Source organism: Gracilinanus agilis, chromosome 4 (genome assembly GCF_016433145.1).
Source record: "Gracilinanus agilis isolate LMUSP501 chromosome 4, AgileGrace, whole genome shotgun sequence".
Lineage (NCBI taxonomy): Eukaryota > Metazoa > Chordata > Mammalia > Didelphimorphia > Didelphidae > Gracilinanus > Gracilinanus agilis.
In genome coordinates, this window is record NC_058133.1 from 169,335,668 (window position 1) to 169,358,373 (window position 22,706).

Here is a 22,706-nt window from a genome sequence, read left to right on the forward strand (position 1 = left end):
TACTAATTTATATATTTATCTCAGCCTTTATTATTTTTTATCTTTATACCAGCTACCCCCAACAGAACAATTTAAACAGAATTCATTAATTAGTCCTTTTAGTATATCCACTGATGGGAAAAATCAAGAAAACGTCTCTGGAAAAATTTGGTATTGGAGTTGCTGTTTGGAGATAGGCTTGTTAATTCACTAGTAGGAGAGCTTATAAAGTGGTTCAACCATCCTGGAAAAAGGTTTAAAGTCGTTTAATAAACATTTAAAAACGTATGTAGCTAAAATATATATATTAAAAAAAAAACACTTTATATAGCACCTGGTAGAACCTTCTCTCCAGGTTGCATAGAACACATATCAGAGAATGGCTACCTGTGATTCAAGGTACCCTGGGTAGTCTTTATCCCATGAAAGCATAACTCATGATCTGTTATCTATATATCTATATATTTACCTTTAATAGTCATCCAGAGGACACAAACATATTTCAAAGCAAAAGCCTTTAATAAAATGCCATAGAAGACAGATAGCAAAACCTTCCCTCTATAAACTTGGGATAACTCCTCTCCAAATACACACATCATCAGTGAGAAGGAAAGAAACAAATAGAGAAACATGTGTAACCAGGGCACACACAAAGAGGAATAACTCCCCTTTTTGACACTGAGACCATGGATGTTTTGTGGTAATGTCATAGTACTAATTCCATCTATACTTTTTCCTTGCTACTTTTATAATCCCTGATAGGCATCACTCTGCTGGATGGTGCCAGTCATTAAGCAAGCATTAACTAGGCACCTACTACATGCCAGGCACTGGCTAAACTCTAGAAATACAAAGAAAAGCCAAAATTTTTTTTAAAAGGCTTCTTCCCTCAGCTCACAGTCTGATAAGGGAGACATCCTGCAAACAACTGTATACAAAATAGATACATAGGAATAAATTGGAGATAATCAACAGAGGGAAGGCACTAGCATTAATAGGGATCAGGAAAGGCTTCTTACAGAAGGTGGGACTTTAACTGGAACTTGAAGGAAAGTAGAGAAGCCAGAGATGGAGGTGAGGAGGGAGAGAATTCCAGTCATGGGGGATAGCCACTGAAAGACACTTCCGTGTCTTGTGCAAGTAATAATAACAAAGGAGGCCAAATCAGTGAATCACAAAGGATTTATGGAAGAATAGATTGAATAAGGATGCAATGTTTACACAGTATTGACTCCAAGATGGAAGGTAAGGGTTTTTATTTTTTAAAAAAGGATGTGGGGGCAGCTGAGTAGCTCAGTGGATTGAGAACCAGGCCTAGAGACAGGAGGTCCTAGGTTCAAATCTGACCTCAAGACATTTCCCAGCTGTGTGACCCTGGGCAAGTCACTTAACCCCCATTGCCTATCCTTACCACTCTTCTGCCTTGGAGCCAATACACAGTATTGGCTCCAAGACAGAAGGTAAGGGCTCAAAAAACAAACAAATAAATAAATAAAAATTTTAAAAGGATGCAAGGTTTAATAAGGTGTTTTTTTTTTTAACCCATATCTTCTGTCTTAGAATCAATACTGGGTATTGGTTCTAAGACAGAAAAGCAGTAAGGACTAGGCAATAGGGGTTCAGTGACTTGACCAAGGTCACACAGCTATAGAAGTAAATGAGGCAACATTTGACACATTCTCCCATCTCTAGTCCTGGCTGTCTATCCACTGAGCCACCTAAAACTCCATTTTTAACATTTGTTTTCTGACATTTTGCTATCTAAATTCTCTCCCTCCCTTTTGCCCTCTCTGAGGCAGCAAACAATATGAAATAGGTTATACATGTGCTATTATTGTTAAAGAAATATGTGGGTAGAGAGAGATATTGATGTGATGATGTGTATCAGTCTATGATCTCCTCAGCTGCAGTTGGTGGAGAGAAACACCTACTCCTCTCACCCTTACTGCTGCTATAAATTATCCCCTTCTCCCTGACAGGTTCAGTTGATAACCACTCAGCAATTCCTTTAACAGCTGCCCAAGTAAGGACCCTTGAGAGGTTAGATGGATGGTTAACCTCTCCAGGCCCAACCTGGGGTTGGATAGATTGGTAATGGGCTATTGATCAGCTTTGGATAATGTTCAGGATCTGACTGCATATTTGACTCCCTTCCCAAGGACTGTGATAGAGAGACCACTCAGAAAGGTACTTGTTATTGAACACTTTTTTATCTATAGGTAGGGAAAGGATAACAAGGTCAAGGATTGGGGATTGGAAACCCTATTGGTCTTTATCTATTAAACTAATTAATAATCAGGACCGGAGGCTACTAAGCTGGTGGAGGTTTGAGATCTTCACTTCTTTCTATCTCTGGCCAGACCTGGCTACAGCCAAGCCAGAGAATAGGGAAGGCTATTGCTGCAGATATATTGATGGTCTTTATTCTCTCTGCTCTCTCACCAGTAGTGTTGATGGTTCACTAGCTCTCACAGACTAGCCAGAAATAGATTCAGGCTTTTTCCTACCCTCTTCTTCTTCAACTACCCTTCAGCCACCCTCTGCCCAGATTGATTCACAGAGGTTTGTACCAGTCTCAATTCAGAGATCTGTGATCTCCAGTTCTTAGCCTCTGAGTCCAGAGACCTCCTTCAATGTAGCTGTCAGGGGTATATATAGGGTGAGGCTAACTGACGTTTGCCCCTGGCTCACAGCACCTGGGAACATTCCAAACTCTCAACTGCCATCCCTGTCAGTCAAGGTGGCATCCATCTCATCCCAGATTATGAATATAACATTATGCAATACATATTTCTATATTCATCATGTTGTAAAAGAAGATACCTATCACATACAAGAAAACACTCATGAAAAAAATTAAGTGAAAAATGGTATGCTTCAATCTGCATTCAGACTCCTACCAGTTACTTCTATAGCAGCAGATAGCATTTTTCATGATGGTCCCTTGGAGTTGTCTTAGATCCTTGTAATGCTGATAATAGTTAAGTCATTCACAGTTGATCTTCATGTAATGTTGATGTCACTGTGTACAATGTTCTCCTGGTTCTGCTTACTTCATTCTGCATCAGTTCATGTGAATCTTTCCAGGTTTTTTTTAAATCATTCTGCTCATCATTTCAATGAGACCCCAATTAATGGACATCCCCTTAATTTCCAATTCTTTGCCACCATAAAAAGAACTACAATAATTTTTTTTACAAGTAGCTCCTTTTCCCCTTTTTTTGATGTCTTTAGGATACAGACGTAGTAGTAGTATTGCTATATCAAAGAACCTGCAATTTTATGGCCAGTGAGCATGGTTCCAAATTGCTCCCCGGAATGGTTATATCAGTTCACAACTCCACCAACAGTGTATTAATGTCCCAATTTTCCCACATCCCCACCAACATTTGTCATTTTCCTTTTTTGTCATATTAGCCAATCTGATAGGTGAGGTGGTGCCACAGTTATTTTAATTTGCATTTCTCTAATCAGTAATGATTTAGAGCATTTTTTCCATATGACTATAAATAGTTTTTAATTTCTTCATGTGAGATTTTCCAGTTCATGCCTCTTGACCATTTATCAATTAGGAAATGGCTTGTTTTCTTGTTTTCTTTTTTTAAACCCTTACCTTCTGTCTTGGAGTCAGTACTGTGTATTGGCTCCAAGGCAGAAGAGTGGTAAGGATAGGCAATGGGGGGTCAAGTGACTTACCCAGGGTCACACAGCTGGGACGTGTCTTGAGGCCAGATTTGAACCTAGGACCTCCTGTCTCTAGACCTGGTTCTCAATTGACTGAGCTACCCAGCTTGTTTTCTTATAAATTTGACTCAGCTCTTTGTATTTTTGAGAAATAAAGCCTTTGGCAGAGACATTTACTATAAAAAAAAATTTTCCAGTATTTTGTTTCCCTTCTTATCTTGGTTGATTGGTTTTGTTTCTTAAAAAATTTTTAATTTAATGTATTCATAATTATCCATTTTATATCACACCATGTCTTCTTTGTCATAAATTTTTCCCTTATCTTTAAGTCTGATAGGTAAATTATTCAGTGCTCCCCTAATGTTTATGGTATCACCCTTTATAGTTAAGTCATGTACCCATGTTGACCTTTTCATGGTATTTGGTATGAGATGTTGATCAATATCTAGCTTCTACCATACTGTTTTCCAGTTTTCCCAGCAGTTTTTGTCAGATAGTAAGTAGTTATCCCAAAAGTTTGGATCTTTAGATTTATCAGACACTGAGTTACTGTGGTCATTTATTGCTGTGTTAAGTACCTAATCATTACTCTATTTCTTAGCCAGTACCATATGGATTTGATGATTACCAGTTTATAATATAATTTGAGATCTGATATGCCTAGACCCCTTCCTTCATATTTTTAAAATTAATTCTTTTGATTTTCTTGACCTCTTGTTCTTCCAGATGGATTTTATTGTTTGTTTTATAACCCCATGAAAGAATTATTTGGTAATTTGATTGTTTTGGCACTGAAAATATAAGTTTAGTTAGAACTGTAATTTTTTCATATTGGCTCAGCCTACCTCTGAACAATTAATGTTTTTCTAATTGTTTAGATTTAACTTTATGTGAGGTTTTAATGTTAAAAGAGAGAAAGAAGCATAGATGAGAGATATTGTGAAGGTAGAATTGACAAGACTTGACAACAGATTGGATATGTAGGATTAGAGAGACTCAGGACTCAAGAATGACATCTAGGGGAAGATTTGAGGGGAAAGATAGTGAGTTCAGTTGTAGACATGATGAATTTAAGTTGTCTACAGATCATCATTTGAGGTATAATGCAATTGGAGATGTGAGACTGGTGATTAGCAGACAGGTTAGGGCTAGATAAGTTATCTAAGAATCATCTTCATAGAGATAATAATTGAATTCATGGGAAGTGATAAGATCACCAAGTGAAATATAAGGGGAGAAGGGAAGAAGACCTATGATAGAGCCTTGGGGATCCCCTATCCATAATGGGCATGAGCTGGATGAAGATAGAGCAAAGGAGACAGAGAAGCAACCCAAATATAGAAGAACAAGGAGAGGCATCACAAATATATAGAGTATCAAGGAGCAAGAGAGTATTCACCAGTGTCAGAGACTTCAGAGAGATCAGGGAGGGTGAGGATTAAGAAGGACCATTAGGAGGTTAGGCAATCAAGAGACCATTAGTAATTTTGAGAAAAATAATTTTAGTTGTACTATGTGGTTAAAAGCCACATTAGAAAGTTAAGAAAAGGGTAAGAGCAAAGGAGGTAGAGGCAGCTAGTGCTGATGACTTCCTTAAGTAACTTTCAACTTTTGTGAGTGGGGAGTAGTGAGGGTTTGGGGGTTTGTTTTGTTTTGTTTTGTTTTTAAAGCAAACAAGATTAAATAACTTGCCCAGGGTTACACAACAAGGAAGTGTCTGTGGTCAAATTTGAACCCAGTTCCTCCTGACCCAGACCTGATGTTTTATCCATTGTACTACCTAGCTGCCCTGTGAATTGTTTAAAAAGGATTACCTTGCCATAGTCAGGATCCAGCTGAGATTACATAACATAAACTTGTGGACCCATTCAGCATGATTTTGTGATTTTTTTTTTCTAGCTCTGTTTGGCAGCACCTAAATAGGAGTATAGTGTCTCAGTAAATTTTCTTTGAAACTCTCCATTCCATCAAAAATATATATCCTTGATATATATGATTTATCATATATGATATATATCTTATTTGAGAATGCATATTATATCATCTAATAATCTTTGATAAGAAAAAGGGCCAAGATTCTCAAGAGAAGAAGTTATTAGAGAGTTAAACTGATTCACCAAGAAGTCAGGATATGGAAAGGAAGAGAGTGTAGCTGAGGTGATGGCCTGGGAAAGATCCTGAGGGTTGAAAGGACTAGAGATTGAAGTGAGGACAAGGAACCAGGCTGGAGTAGCAAAACAATGAGAGTTAAAATCCAATGAAAAACTTTCAGAATTCATAAAGGTGGGTAAGGGGGAAATGTGTGTAGCTATGGTGATATGGAGGAATAGGTCATAGAATATGAATAAGTTGAGCATTTGGGATGTTAAGGTATTTGAGGAAGTATCAATGATGAAGTTCCCTGGGAACAGGGCAGGAGTTGGACAGAAGAGAAAGAATGAGAGTCAGGTACTGAAGTCATTTAAGAAGGAATAAGAATCTAGATTGGGTGATAAATATGGTTGCAAAGAACCTCAAAGGAAGAGAGGTTATAGAATAATGGTGGTAGAAGGGAATGCCTGGAAGTGGCAATGGAAAAAAAAAGGAATATTACAATTCCTCCTCCACAACCAGTAAGTTTGAATGAAAATGAAATGAAAATAAAAGTACAGCCAGTGCTGGAAACAGTATCCAAAGTAGTTGTGTCATTAGGAGGGAGCCTAGGCTGAGTTAAGTGTAAGAAGATGGAGAAAATACAAATGGGAAAGGATATAGATGATATCTAGTTCATTGCCTATGGTGCACAGTGTAAGAGTTGAGTAGCTTTTAGAGTAGGAGGTTAGGGAGGATTGGGATGAGGAGGGTGAGAATAAGGAAGTGATCAGTAAAGAATGGAGAATGAGATTTGAACAATAGCAACTAGTGACTCAGAATCACTGGCATGGGGTGAGTATTGATGGAATGAAAGTATGATAATCATTCAGGAATGGAACAACATTTCTAAATATTAACAAAATCCAAGAGGCAATAGTAGAAAGGGAAACCCCATTCCAAATAACTATAAAATCTATAAAATTCCCAGGGACCAATCTATAATTCACACAGAATACTTGTATAGTCAGTCAGTTATTAAACATTTATTAAGGACCTACTGTGTTCTAAGCACTGTGCTAAGTAAGCACAGGAGATGCACAGAAAGGCAAAAGACTGCCCTTCCCTTCAAGGAGCTCCCAGTAGTCTTCTAAGACAGTCATCATGAAAACAACTGAACAAGCTATATTGAGGTTAAATCAGGAATGATCAACACAGAGAAGATATGAAGATGAAGGATTGGGAAAGACTTACAGTGGGAGGTATTCTATTGAAGAAATCCAGGGAAGCCAGGAAGTAGAGAAAGGATTCAAAGCATTCCATGTATGAGGGACAGCCAGTGAAAATTCATGGAGTCAGAAAAAGTCTTTTTTTAAGGAATAACAAGGAGGCCAGCATCACTTGACAGAAGAGTACCTGGGGGTAGGGTATAAAGAATACTGGAAAGGTAATTTGAGAAGGACCAGGTTATGAAGGGCTTCAAATGCCAAAAGGAGAATTTTATATCTGATTGTAGATGTGATAGGGAGCTCCTGTAGTTATTGCAAAGGAAGGTGAAGATCTTTCTGAAAGCTGAATATAGGATGGATTGGAATGGGGAGAGACCAACTAGCCAGATACTTGCTGTATGTAGTTTAAGGGTGAGGTAATGAGTACTTACACCAGGGTGGTGGCAGTGTCAGAAGAGAAGGAGATGTACATAAGAGATGTTATGGAGGTAGAAATGATTGTTGGTGTCCTTAACAGTTATAGGGAAGTTATAGGAAGTGAGAATGGTTTAGAGGGAAAGATAATGAACTATTTTAGACATGTTGAGTTAAAGGCAGTTGGGGATGTGAGAATGGAGAATAAGAGAGAGGTTGGGACTGGACAGGTAGTTCTGAGAATCATCAGCATAGAGATGATAATTGGATTCATGGAAGCTGAAGAGTTTATCAAGTAAAATATTGAGGGAGAAGAGGGCCTAGGACAGAGCCCTGTGTTAACACCCATGGTTGACAGCTGTGGCCTGAAGGAAGATCCAGCAAAGAAAACTAAGGAATAGTCAGATAGGTTGGAATATGTAAGGGTGAAAAAAAGGTTTCATGGGTTCAATATATTAAAGATGGTTGCCAGAGGACTGAACTATTATCAATACTCAATTAAGAATAATCTCAAATCAAAATTGATTTTTATGGAAATTTATTTACATAGGAGAGAGAGGAAGTACGGAAATAAGAATCTATCCTACTGATTAGTCTAGGTAGATCTTAACCCTCAGCCAAGGGTTAAAGGGCCTGAGGCCCGGACATGAATGGAGCAAACTTCATTCACAGAGTCTATAAAAAGAAGTTTCTTAATAGAAGTTCAGGAAGATTCAGTCTTTAAATTCACCATGTGGAAGAGTCTCAGTCACAAACCAGCAAAGCTCCCTCAGGTCCCCTTCACCAAACCAGAAGCCACCTCACTCACTCAGCTCCCTCTTTTATAGGGGTCACGTATGAGTCACTTCCAGTGCCAAAAACAATAGACGCTTTCTCATAGAAAGCATAGGGGGTGGTCATTGATTCTGATTCCTTACTCTAGCACACATGGGTTAGGACCTCCCAGAATTGGAAGTAGCTCTCACCTTTGGTGATTAAATCTAAAGATGAGCGATGTAGATTTAATCTAATTATCACAAGTATCAGAAGAGAACAATACCATAAAAATTTCAGAGTATCAAGGAGAAGAGGTTGACCAAAGTGTCAGGCCATAGAGAGGACTGAAAGGATGAGGATTGAGAAAAAAGCCATTGGATTTGGCATCTAAGAGATCAATGGTAACACTGGAAAGAGCTATTTTGGTTAATTGATGAGGCCATAAAGCAGCCCATAGAGAGTTAAAGTCAGTGAGAGGAAAGGAAGTTGAGGTACCTATTGTATAGTGCCTTATCAAGGAGTTCAGCCACAAAAGGTAGAAGATCTGGGATAATAGAAGAGATGGAAGGATCAAGTGAAGGTTTTTTGAGAATGGAGGAGAGACATGGTCATGTTTGTATGCAACAAGAGAAACAACTCTAAGCAAAAAGATACTGAGAGAGTATTGAAGATACTGAGAGAGCAGGAATGATAGGTGGAGCAATCTGCTAGAAGAGATGAGATGGAATGGGTTCACTTGTATATGTAGAAAGGTTAGTCTTGACAAGATGACAAGGAGAAGGGCTCCTCATTATGTGTGGGACAGATGGAGGAGAGAGTGGCAGAAGGCATCTGGGTGATGAGAGATGAGATGGAAGAGGTAAGAAGGAGCTCTCAGAAAATGGTCCCAATATTTTTCAGTTAAATATGAGGTAGGGTTCTCAGCAGAGAAGGTAGAGAGAAGAGAACCCTAGAAAGTTTGAGGAGGGATGAAATGGTTTGGGAATGGTGAGTGGGATAATAAACTAATTAAAGTTTTAAAGGGATTGCCTTAAATAAGTCAAGGTCTAGTTGAAGTTATGCAGCATAAATTTGAAGTGGTTCATTTAGCACAGTTCTGTTATTTTCTCCATCATTATTCAACGGCATTTATATAGGAACAAAGATGTATGTATTTAGTTACAAAGTGCTCCTTAAAGAAATAAGAACTATTTAGAGATTTATAAAACAAAAGATCCATGCTTTTGAGACAAGAACTCACTATTTGACAACTGCTATTGTGAAAACTAGGAAATGGTATGGCAGAGACTAGGGCAGACCAACATCTCACACCGTATAACCAATATATAGTCAACATGAATATATGATTTAGACTTAAAGAGTGATACCATAAACAAATTAGGGGTGCATGCAATAGTTTACCTGTCAGATCTATGGATAAGGAAAGAATTTATGTCCAAGCAAGGAATAGAGAGCATTTTAGCATATAAAATGAATAACTTTGATTATATTAAAATTAAAAAGGCATTGTGCAAATAAGACCAATGCATCCAAGATTAGAAGGGAAGCAGAAAGCTAGGGAGAAAATTTTACAGTAAGTCTCTCTGATAAAGATCTCGTTTCTCACATATATAGAGAACTGAGTCAAATTCATAAATTGGTGTGTAATTCTTATTACATACATATATGTATTCTTCAGTTGATAAATGGTCAAAGATATGAACAGACAATTTTGAGATAAAGAATTCAAAGCTATCTATAGTTATATGGAAAAAATGCTATAAATCACTCTTGATTGCTTTAAATCATGCATGAGAAATGCAAACTAAACTAACTTTTAATTTAAAAAAACCTCATAACTATCAGATTGGCCAATATGACAGAAAAGGAAAATGACACATTTTTTTTAAGTCTTAAGAAAAAGTTATTTAATTAATTTGGGGTATTTTTCCGTGGTTACATGATTCATGTTCTTTCTCTCCCCTCCTCCCACTCCTCTCCCATAGCCAACACGCAATTCCACTGAGTTCTACATGTGTCATTGATCAAGACCTATTTCCATATTAATATTTGCATTAGAGTGATCGTTTAGAGTCTACATCCCCAATCATATCTCCATCGACCCATATGATCAAGCAGTTGTTTTTCTTCTGTTTCTGCTCCCACAGATCTTTCTCTGGATGTGGATAATGTTCTTTCTCATAGGTCCCTCAGTAATGTCCTAGATCATTGCATTGCTGCTAGTAGAGAAGTTCATTACACTCGATTGTGCCACAGTGTATCAGTCTCTGTGTATAATGTTCTCCTGGTTCTGCTCCTTTCACTCTGCATCAATTCCTGGAGGTCATTCCAGTTCACATGGAATTCCTCCAGTTCATTATTTCTTTTAGTGCAATAGTATTCCATCACCAACATATACCACAATTTGTTTAGCCATTCTCCAGTCAAAGGGCAACGCTTCAGAAAATGATAAATATTGATAAGGATGTGGGAAAACTGGGACACTAATACACCTTTGGGGGAGTTGTGTAGTACAAAGGTTAGTAGCACATGAATTTATTGTCTGTTGTTATGTAGGGTCATGAGTTTCTAGTATAGTGTTCAGACTACTTTGATTGCATCTTTTAACATATTTGGTAAGTCCTAAAGAATGCAATACATTTTGCTTGGTGTTTTGAAGGTTTGTAATTTATTCTAAAAATCTTCCCATTGAACTGTTGCTTTAGGATATCATTAAGATTTCTTTTTTTATATAGCTGTAGAGTTCCATTTCATAATTTTATATTTATTGGGTCTTGCATAGAGAATACCAGTGTAAGAAGACAATTTGTGAATATTACCTTAGTCCATTGATTCTTTTTGGCTTCTAGATTCAAGCCCAGAGCATTCATTATTCATTTTTTTGAGGCATATGTTAAGAATTTTAGACTTATCAAGTCCAAATTACATCATGATATCACTGGGAAAAAATGTGTTAAAAATATTTTGGTGGGACTATATAAATGATTCATCCATGTGTATATTATATAATTAGTTTGGGGATATTACTCCATCTTTGACTTGGAAGTCATGCTCACTTCCATTCATGGGAGGTGATGATGATAATGGACTTAGAGCTAGTCAGAATTGTAATGGACTTTAGTCCTAAATAAATCCTAAAATATGTGTGTGTGTGTGTGTGTGTGTGTGTGTGTGTGTGTGTGTGTGTGTGTGTGTGTGTGTGTGTATCTCTATCAAAGGAAAATTTTGCATTCCGTATTTTGGACTCAAGCCTACCAGAGACAAATACAAAAAAGTATAGCGTTTCCTAATGCCTTTGTAAATCTCTTTGGCTCAGGTAATTTTCTAGTTATAGTTTATACTAATTCCAAAGATAAAATTCTACAATAAAGCAAAACATAGTTCAAAGCTCAACTGGAAGTTTGGGTAACTTGTTTTGATTCATCAAATAGAACAATAGTTACTGTTAGTGCATTCTGGAGAAAATTTTTCCTAAACCTTTCAATCTGTCGAGGATGAAGACAGATAACCAACTTAATTTGATTTAGCTATTCATGATTTAAGGCTCATTATCACCTTATACCATTTTCTAGGAATGTAGAATTTCTTCCTAAACTTATATCTAGTTTTTTATTAGAACATGGAGAGGTTATTGATAAAGGGAAAAGGATCTTAGTGGGAGGGTATTATTTTAGATTTTGTAGTTTAAGAAAACTTAACAGAGATACTTTCCTTGTCAAGGTTGCCTCCCATCATCACCCTAACTTCTTTTTATATCATCTTCCTCCATTAGATTGTGAGCTTCTTGAGGGCAGGGACTGTTTTTTACCTTTCTTTTGTATCACCAGCACTTGGCACAAGGCCTGGCACCTCGTAGGCACTTAATAACTGCTTATTGACTAATTAGGTATTGCATTCAGATGAAATCAGTACAGCAGATTAAAGTATTAGCCTAATATTATTTTGTATGCAAGTTAATTAATAATTGTAAAGAAGGAACAAGGGTCAGTATCTTTCCACACCATGTTTTATAGTCATTGTCATTTATATTATTGCATTGTTGTTAAATAGAGGCCATTTAAAAATGTTTTATATAGAGACTATTCAAATGTTTTAAATAGAGACCATTCAAAATTCAAATGCTATACTGTTTTCACTATATTTGACATCTATTTTGTGTATTTGCAACTCAGGAATAAACATGAGCATAGAATTGGGGCAAAAGTGTTATGTTCATAACAGTGGGATAAAGGCAGATTGGTGGGTCAGTGGATAGAGACCCAGAACTGATGTCAGGATGACCTGGGTAGCAATCTGACCTCAAATGTTTCCTAACTGTGTGACCCTGGGCAAGTCACTTAACCCCAATTTCCTTGCTTTTACTGCTCTTCTGCCTTGGAACCAATACTTAGTATTGACGTAAATATCAACATAGTATCAACATTACAAGATACAAGTTGGTTTTTTGTTTCGTTTAGTTTTTAATTAAGGTCAGTATGAGTTTTATGGTGCTTTCAGGTAGGTGATTTGTTTGGTAATCAACACATTAATAATGAGTTGATCTTTACACCTGTAAGAATTTAAATTTAAGCTTTTATGCTAAATATGAAAGTCATAAAGTAATATTGTGGTTGTCAATTTAAAAAATTAACGCTTAAGTTGTGAGTCTGTTAGCCGCTCTTAACAATTTAGTTTAATCGAGATATAGTAAAAGAGAGAAATGTAGGAAAGAAGTAGAAAGTATTGCCTAGCTAGATACCCTATAATTTCTGTCTGAAGAAGTCCAGCTCACCACCTGTCAGGGGCTCTCAAGTCCTTTGATCTCCACGATGTGGAGTTGTGGTAGTTTCTTAAGCCAGTAGTCCCAGTGGTATCTTCAGCAAGGGTTCCACCAACGCAGTCTCCTCCAGGAAAAGAAGGCCAGTTACTCACCCAACAAGCCAACACAGGATCCAGGGAAAGAGTCTCCTCTTTCAGTCCAGCTCACCAATACAAAGTGTCCAAAGATGAACTCCAAAGAAGTTCCTTGGACAGGAAGTTCAGGACTTTTTATAGTCCTTTTTCCACGTCAATTCCTGTCCCCTTCTCCACTTTACAGGAACCAGTCGCAGTCTTTCAATTTGCCTAGCATTTCCCAGGGGCAGGGCAATGGCCTCTGGAGTTGTCACCCACTCTAGCAAGTGACTTGTGTAAAAATAATAATGGCGAGAACTATAAAAATAAATAGACAAAAACTATGCAAATAAAGGTTCAAAATTGTTCAGATACTTTTGATAGAAGTAATCAAAAGTAGCTTCAGTGATGAAGTGAAGCTCATATGTGAACTTCTCTTCAGGGCCAGGTTCAAAGATGATAAAGAGACTCTTGTTATAAAAAATAAAATGTTTATTGAAATATATAAGATAAAAAGAATTTCTAACTCTAAGGGATTCTAACTCCACCCAAATAAAACTCCCTGGTTCCACAGGAAACTGCTTCTTCCTTTTCACAGGCTACACTAATCCTTCCTGATCTGATTAACCCAAATTTTTACTATTCTAAATAAAACTACCACTATTATCCTTATAATTCTTAACTTTACCTCTAAGTTATAAAAATAACAAAGGCTAGCTGGTTGCATCTCAACAAGAATTAAATTAGGACTCTGAGCCTTCACAGACTCAGAGTCTAATAAACCAAAGACCAGGGTTTTCTTTGGTCTTCTCAGAGTTAAATCAATATATGTAAAAACAGCAATAGTCAATAGTGTTTCCCAAGTTGGAAAAAGAAAACACTAAGCTCCTTCAGGTCTTTCCCTCAGACAATGGAAGAGAGGCAAAGATGTTGCCTCCTCCAGCCCTGAGAGAGTCCCTGTGTGTATTGACTCTGCCAACTGCCAGAAACCAAATGCCAACTGCCAGAGAAAAACGGTTCTAACTGTCAACAATTGAAATTGACACTCTCAGTTCTGCATCAAACTCCAATTCTTTCTCAAGCCAGCTTCTTGACTTCTTATCTCTAAACTAATATAACAATACCTAATTTCTAATATCATCCTTATACTTGTGAACTCTCATACTTACTGATTAGTAAGGTACTAAGTAGGAGTACTTAAGTTTTTGATTAATTAACTTAAAAGTAGACAAGGGGAGAGTTAATCCTATCTTCACACACCCTATGAAACCTTTTGACACATTTTTATTCATCAGTCAATATATTATTTTCTTGAAGGTTTCTTTGGATTTGGGAGTATGTTATGATAGATGTACATCCTTTATATAAATTACATTGCTTAAACGTACATTTATATGACATGTTGTGAGGGATCATTGGGATGCTTGTCTTTTGGTAATAGGTATATGATGTCTTCTGGTAAGAAAAGTGGGATAAGGCTTGGGTCAAAGATGAAGTTGGTAAAATGCTTTGCTAAGTAATTCATGTTCCAGTTTGAACTGTTTGAGCTAATTATGTATCTTGTCCTGGCTGGCTGCTTTCTAGTTTTGCAAAAAACCTAGTGTTTGTCACTTTCCTTGATGTAAACATTGTCATTCATTGTATTTTGATACACAAACTTAACCTCACATCTCTTCCAAATTATATTATTATCACCTCATTCATTCTCTGAAACTATTTCTTTTTCTTTCTTTTTAAAAAAACCTCATATCTTCTGTCTTAGTATCAATTCTAAGATAGAGTAGCAAAGGCTAGGCAATCAGGATAAAGTAATGTGGCCAGATTCACACAAAGGACGTATCTGAGGCCAGATTTGAATCCAGGTCCTCCCAAGTCCACACCTGATACTCCCATCTATTGTGCTACCTCGCTGCTCATATCTTTTTCTTTTCTTTTCTTTTCTTTTCAACTCTTACCTATATCTTAGAATCAATATCATGTACTGGTTCCTTTGTTGCCATAAAAATTTTCTATGCTTAGGTGTTTTAGTTTTTTTGATTGTTTGCTCATTTTCCCAGCCTTTTAAAAATTTTTTCACTTATCTTAATGGTGGGCTCTGTTCTCAGGGTAGAGGAGGCAGTCTCTTAAAATTCAGTTTTTCTTTGCTGAGACCCTTAGCTCTATTTCTGCAAGTTTCAGTTCTTCTAAGGTGGTAGGATGGCCTCTGGGCTGGGAGCTCTGAAAGCCACTGATTCAAACTCCCATCCCTGAGACTGCTGAAGGCTTGCAGAGATCAGAGCATCTTGTACTAGGGCTCAGGGTTTAGTCTCACGGTTAGATAGGGGCTTTTGGTCTCAATCTTGGCTTAATCAGATCAGGCACACAGTAGACTGCCTTGCCATAGGGTTTGGAACTTTGCCTTGAGGTTAGGTAGGGGCTTCACCTTTACCTTAGGTAAGGGCTCTGGGCCTTGCTCTGGGCTTACACAGGTCAAGTACAGCAGACTGCCTTGTGCTTGGATTCAAAACCTCACAGCAGGCTTTGGCAAGGGCGCCGGGCCTCCCCTTGGGCTCACAACAGGTAGGCCCCTTGCTGTCTGCCTTGTACAAGGGCTTAGAACTTCACTGCAGGTGTGAGCTAGGGCTTAGAATTTTAAGGGATAAGCATTGGGTTGTACTGCCATTAGCTTAGGCAGGGCTCAGAGTCTCAAAGTTCATTTGAGCCTAGGTTCAGAACCTAGAAGTGTAAATATGGGGAGGGGAGCTTGCTATTTGCTTGTGTTGGTACTCCTTGGTGTGACTTCCTGTGGGCTGTGTTCGCCTCTCACCCCAGTGAAAGAGATCCTCTCTGGCGACTTTTCAAGTTGTTTTCTACATGAAAGTTACCTCACTCTGTTTCCTTGTTGGTTCTTTCACTCCAGTATTCAGTTTTTTTAAAACCCTAATATTTTTTATATATGTCCTTCTATATTAATTTTATTTGTTACAGGGCTAGGCAATGGGGGTTAAGTGATTTGCCCAGGGTCACACAGCTAGGAAGTGTCCAAGGCCATATTCGACCCCAGGACATCCCGTCTCTAGGCCTGGCTCTCAATCCACTGAGCCATCCAGCTGCCCCTCCAGTATTCATTTTGAGGCATTATTTTAAGTTTGGTTGAAGAAGATTCTCAGTGGTTCAAGCCTTCCTAGTTTCTGCTCCACCATTTTGGCTCTGCCCCCAGAAAAACCTCTGTGAACTGGTTCCAAAGCAGGAGAACACTAAGGGCTAGGCAATGGGGGTCAAGTGATTTGCCCAGAGTCACTCAGCTAGGAAGTGTCTGAGGCTAACTTTGAACCTAGGACCTCCCATTTCTAGGCCTAACTCTCAATCCATTGAACCACCCAGCTCTCCCGTTGCCCCCATCTTTTTCAGTAGGGTTTATATAGAAATGGTCCTGGGATAAGTTGCTATCCTATTATTACATATTTAATATTCTACATAGTTTGTACAGGTGGATAAAATAACTGCTTTTTCTAGGTGAGTAAAAGTCTAATATTAAGGAATTACTGCTTGGCGAAAGGGTTGGAACATTGTGCCCACTTCCTTCCTTATTAAGGAACTGCTCTGCTCTAGACTCATGCATGTTGCCCAGACCAGATATAGTCCCAAGGGAATTTGACCATGTAGGAAAAGGGTCAGACTCCATTTCTCACACATCCTTTGTCTTATTATGATTCCCCACTCTGGCAAACTAGAGAAAACTTGATTAAGGATTAGGTGTCAGTGTGTATCTAGGTCTCCCCAGAGGAGGATCTAAAAAGTTATTTGTTGTAGAGTGTAAAATCAGTTATGGCATAGGGATTCATTTCCTCTATTCAAAAGATATATTAAGGGTCATCTAGGTGGTTCAGTGGATTGAGAGCCAAGCCTAGAACAGGAAGTCCTGGGTTTAGATCTGGCCTAAGACACTTCCTAGCTGTGAAACTCTGGACAAGTTACTTAACTCCCTATCCTTTATTGCTCTTCCACCTTAGAACCAATACACAGTATTGATTCTAAGGGGGAAGGGGCCCATATGTGGGCATGCATGCTTGTGTGTGTGTGTGTGTGTGTGTGTGTGTAAACACAAAACACTCACAAGCTCCCCATTTGACAGAAACATATATGAAGAGATGGCAGTACAAACTACTATTATGCCTTGAGGTTAATACTTAAAACTATCTCACATAAATCAGTTTTCTGGGCTGCTGATTAGGATTTATATTTTACCTTAGCCTTATACTATCTCCCTCAAAGTAAAATGGTCCACTCTTAGGCCCATCCGCTTGGTGGTGGTCATCTTCTCCAAGGATGGTAGAGTAGGACTTTTCTTGCTGCCAATCATTTCCAACTAAAAGAATCCAGGACTATACAACTTCAAGCTTATAAGGGCTGTTATTATTACAATTCTCTGGAAACCATATATTAATGTATAATTATTTATTAGTCAAAGCTAGAAAGAGAAAATCACATGATCATTTGGTCTGGACTAATTAATCTGAGTTTGCCATGCTGTCTCTGTTTGCCAGAGTGGTTGTGAAGGGGTAGAGCCAAGATGGTGGCTTAGTAGCACCAAAAACTGAAACTGCTCTTGACAATACTTCCAAACCGTTCTTTAAAATGTGCCTCATAATGTCAGGAATCAAAAACCAACAGCAAGATGGAGTGAGGGGGCTCTCCCATTGAACCCAATTTGAAAGACAAGCAGAGAGTCAATTTTCACAAGACAGGGGGAACTGGAAGCAAAACTGTACACAGAGGAGTGTTAGCCAACCACCCTCCCCACTCCCCTTACTGTGACAGGTTCTTCAACTGGGCATAGGCTACACTAACAAAAGAATACCACAGACCTGCTCCCTGAAGTCCCAGACCCTGGCACCAACCCATAAGTGAAGCCCAGAAGTCTTAGCACTGGACCCTTTCACACCTGCACTGTTATAGTGAGGACCTAGCCCCCTGGCAAAATAGCTTACAGTACCAAATCCTGCAAGCCAGCAGCTGAGGAGACAGAATCAGCAAGCAGCTTTCAGAATTTCCAGTCCACAAGCAAAAAAAGCCTGGGAAAATGAGCAAAAAAGCAAAGGAAGCACTTAATGCATGAAAATTTCTTTGAGGATAATGAGGAAAACACAGAACCAACAGGGGATGGTGAGATCCAAGCAACCACATGCAAAACTTCAAATAAAAATGGGAATTGGCCTCAAGCTCTGGAAGAACTGAAAAAGGAATTCAAAAATCAAATAAGAGAGGTCAAAGAAAAATGGGGGAAAGAATTGAAAGTAATGCTAAAAGAAAATAAAAGCTTAAAAAGAAAACTTGGCCAACTAGAAACAGTTCAACAAAGAAAACTTTCTTAAAAAACAGAATTGTCGTACTGGAAAAAGAGGCAAAAAAATCCAATGAAGAAAAGGAGGATCAAAAAGTCAAGAAAGAAATTCAGTCTTAAAAATTAGAATTGGGCAAATGGAAGTTAATGATGTCAACAGACATTAAGAAACAATAAAACAAAATCAAAAGAATAAAATAATAGAAATAGAAAAGAATGGAAAAAATAGAACAGAATATGAAATATCTCTTTTTTTTTTAAACTGACCTGGAAAATAGATCCAGTAGAGGCAATTTAAGAATTATTGGACTATCTGAAAGTCATGACCAAAAAAAAAAAAAAACCCTAGACATAATATTACAAGAAATTATCCAAGAAAACTTCCCTGATATTCTTGAATAAGAGGGTAAAATAGAAACTGAAAGAATCCACAGATCACTTCTTTCAATAAATCTCCAAATGACAACTCCCAGGAATGTTATAGACAAGTTGAAGAGCTCCCAGGCTATGGAAAAAATACTACATGCAGCCAGAAAGAAACAATTCAAATATCATGGAGCCCTGGTCAGGATTGCACAGGATCTAGCAGATTCCACATTGAAGGATCAAAAAGCTTGGAATGATAGTCCAGAAGGCAAGGCAACTGGATTTATAATGAAGAATCACCTACCCATCAAAATTGACTATATTCTTTCAAGGGAAAGTATGGTAATTTAATAAAATAGAAGATTTCCAACCATTCCTGAAGAAAAGACCAGACTCAAACAGAAAATTTGATGTCCAAATACAAAATTCAAGAGAAGCATAAAAAGGTAAATAAGAAAGAGAAAAAAATTAAGGGCTTCAATAAGATCAAATTGTTTATATTCCTATATGGAAAGGTAATATCTATAACTCTTAAAAATTGTTATTATTATCATAGTAGTTGGAAGAAGTATACATAGACAAGAGGATGTGGTACTAAGCTGTTTTGGTTGATGTGGGGAAAAATACTAGGTATGAAAAAATGGATTGAACTAAGAGAAATGAGAAGAGAGAAGTAAAATGGGGTAAATTACATCACATAAAGAGGCAGGGGAGGGAACTATTACAATAAAGGGGAGGAGGAGGGTGTCAATGGGTAATAATACTTAAACCTTATTCTCATTGGAACTGGCTCAGAGAGGGAAGAATAGCCAAATTGGAGTATAGAATCCTTTCTTACCCTATAGAGAAGTAGAAGGGGAATAAGGAAGGGAGTGGTAGGGAGGGGATAATATAAGGAAGGGAGAAGTTGCAGGGATAATTAAAAGACCCTATAGAGAAGTAGGAGGGAAAAGAAGGATATTGGAGGGAAAGGAGTAATATAAGGAGGGGGGAGTGACTAAAAGCAAAATACTTTGGTTGAGGGAAAGAGTAATGGGAAAAAGGACAAGATTAAAAGAGGAAATCAAGATGGAGGGTAATACACAGATGGTAATCATAACTGAATGTAAATGGTATGAACTCGCCCATAAAAAGGAAACAGCAGAGTGGATTAAAAATCAGAATCTTACCACATGTTGTTTACAAGAAACATGTTTGAGGCAAGTAGACACACACAGAGTAAAGGTAAGAGTCTGGAGCAGAATCTACTGGACTTCAACTGAGCCAGAAGTGGCCATACCAGCAAGAGTTTCTAGTCTAAATGAGCCAAGAGCAAAATTACCAAAAAGAGACCCTCTTTCTTATAAAGCCATTAACACCACTCCTTCTGGATTTCTTTGGTTAGACAGACTTAACCTCAGATAGGATTAAAGCCCGGACAAGGACCAGCCATAGTATGCATGTTCACCCAGTCAAAGGGTGGGACTAATATCGACCAAAAATGGGTTTTCAAAAAAAGAAGGGGTATGATTTATATTAAATTCAGAGGGCATATCCAAGCCTCAAGATATATGTTGTCAGCTCTCAGGAGGGAAGCACAAAGTAGAAAGACAGCTAGGGATCTAAGTAATTTATCTAGTTGAATCCTACCATTACAGTTACCACATGGAAAAATTTTGTCCTTAGTCCTCTTTGTTCTTCCTCATCTTTTTCCTTCAGTCATTCATCTATTCCTTTAATCATTGTCTTCATTCATGTCCTCAATCTGTTCTGATCTCCACTACAAGGTTGATTTTGTGACAGTATTTTGAATATGTCACTCTACTTTACTCAAGCCTTTAACTCATCTTAGCCTACCAAATAAATGTCAGACTTAGCCTGTCTTAAACTTATATCTTTCTGTCCTCCTTATCCTGTTCTCTAATTGAACTGAGCTACTTAGCATTCTTTGTACTTGTTTCTCCTATCTTCCTTCTTTTGTTCATGCTATTCTCTTTATTTTGGAATACACTTTCCCCACCTCTCACTTATTGAAATCTTTTTTTTTAACCCTTATCTTCTGTCTTAGTTATCAGTTCTAAGACAGAAATTCAGTTAGGGTTAAGTGACTTGCCCAGAGTCACATAGCTAGGAAGTATTTGAGACGAGATTTGAACCCACATCCTCCCAACTCCAATCCTAGCTCTCTATTGAATGTGCTACCTAGCTGCCCCCTGTTGAAATCTTAGTCATCCATTAGGTCCCAGATGACATGCTTCTACTCCAAGATACCTTCCTTCTTCTTTACCCTCCCATCCTACCCCACTTCCATCTAGGCATTTTCCCATCCTCTAATCCAAGGGTTGGCAACCTTTTTGGCCATGAGAGCCATAAATGCTTGCGGAAGGAGGAGGATGGAGGTGGAAGGTGCTGGAATATGAGGTGGGGGCTGAAGGACCCCCTGGGGCACATCCTGGGGCTCTGCCTAGACTGGCTGGTCGGGAGGTGGAGCCAGATATGGCTCGAGAGCCATACATTGCCAACCCCTGCTCTAATGTTTCTAGCCACTGGAAGTAAGGGAAATATATGAGGAGTAGTAACATGTCCCTAAGTAGTTTGTAAATTTTTTGCTGTTAGAAATATAGGGAGTTGAGTTTTTCATATTCTTGGGAATAGAATTTCTTGTCTTTTTAAAAGTCTTATCTACTTGGAGGTTTTACAGATCTTCCTAGTCTCAGGCATGTTCCATTCCCAGAGCTTTCTTTGCTTGGCTTTCAGAGAAGGCTCATGATCATTTTTACTTCCAGGTATATGTTCTGAAGCTGAACAAGATGAAACTCTTGCCCTTTCATGCTGATGTGGAGATTGGCCAAGTCATAGAAATCCCTATTGCTATGTACCACATAAACAAGGAGACTGGGGGTATAATGGCATTCACAGACTGCTCTCTCTTATCTCTGGATGTGAGCATGGATAAGCAAGGGGTCTTTACTCTTCTCAAAGAAGGTAAGGAAACATCATTTCCTATTTGTGACCTTCCCTTATCAAGGGGGTCAAAAGGAAGAAATTTTAATGCTACTTTTTTCTCAGTGTTCTTTTATAAGTAGGGAAACAGAGGTTAAGTGACTTTAACTGGGTTTCATATTGAGCCACTGTACCCAGAACCCAGCCCTTCCATTTCCCAGTTTACTTCTTTTTTTCTCCCTTATGCCACATGGATGAAGTTTATTAACTGATTAAATATTTTGTTTTTTATCCTTTTCTACACTGACCTATGTCATAAGCATGGCACATCACATGTTGTTGAACCCAAAGGTTCAACATGTTAAGTTAAGAAGAGAAGTTATTTTTAATGTGTATTAAATTTTCATTTTCTTGATTTTTCCTCAGTCCCTGAACCTGTGTATTGATGCTTCTTTGCTTCACTCAGATAAAATGCCTTTTGATCCACAGGTAGTAGTACCCCAAAGTCAGGCCCAGCATTCTGTTCCAGTGTCCACATAGCAGCCAAGTCCTTGGGCCACACCCTGGTGACAGTGAGTGTGATTGTGTATGAAGAATACTTGGAGAGCAGTGCCACATTTGCTGCTTATGAACCACTTAGGGTAAGCTGTTCCACCAAGGAAAGGGCCAGCAGTTCTTCACAGGAGGCCTAGAAAGGAGTCATTACTTCTATCTGTGGATTCTCTGCTTCAGATCAGATTCTTTGTCCTATGTTTTTCTTACATTTAGATTCTCCTTGAATAGCAACTACTTGGAGTCATAGTCATCTCATCAAACATGAGTCAGGGAATTATGGAGGACTATCTTTGAGATAGATCAACAGTAATTAGCATACATTCTAAGGAAGTACTGAAAAGTGAGGTCTTCAGACACCAGGGTGGGAAGTTGATTTTCTTGTGCCTCATATTCACACACCTGGGAAATGAGAATTGGATCTTTTTCATTGGTCAGCGTTACTAATCCATCTTGATAGAACAATGTTGAGAAATGAGATTGGGCAGAGTCTAGCTTGCTTGCTCTATATTTTAGTCCTCTCAGAAACTAAAATTGAG

At 38.2% G+C, this 22,706-nt stretch overlaps 1 protein-coding gene across 1 annotated transcript in view; it reads left to right on the plus strand.

The window, feature by feature from the left end:
• The window catches only part of NUP210L (nucleoporin 210 like), a 128,866-nt gene that overhangs the window by 36,725 nt on the left and 69,435 nt on the right, over positions 1–22,706 (plus strand). Inside the window, exons 13-14 of the mRNA XM_044672740.1 lie at positions 21,459–21,657; positions 22,105–22,256. Of these exons, the coding sequence (XP_044528675.1) occupies positions 21,459–21,657; positions 22,105–22,256 (351 nt within the window). The remainder of the gene's footprint in view (positions 1–21,458; positions 21,658–22,104; positions 22,257–22,706) is intronic.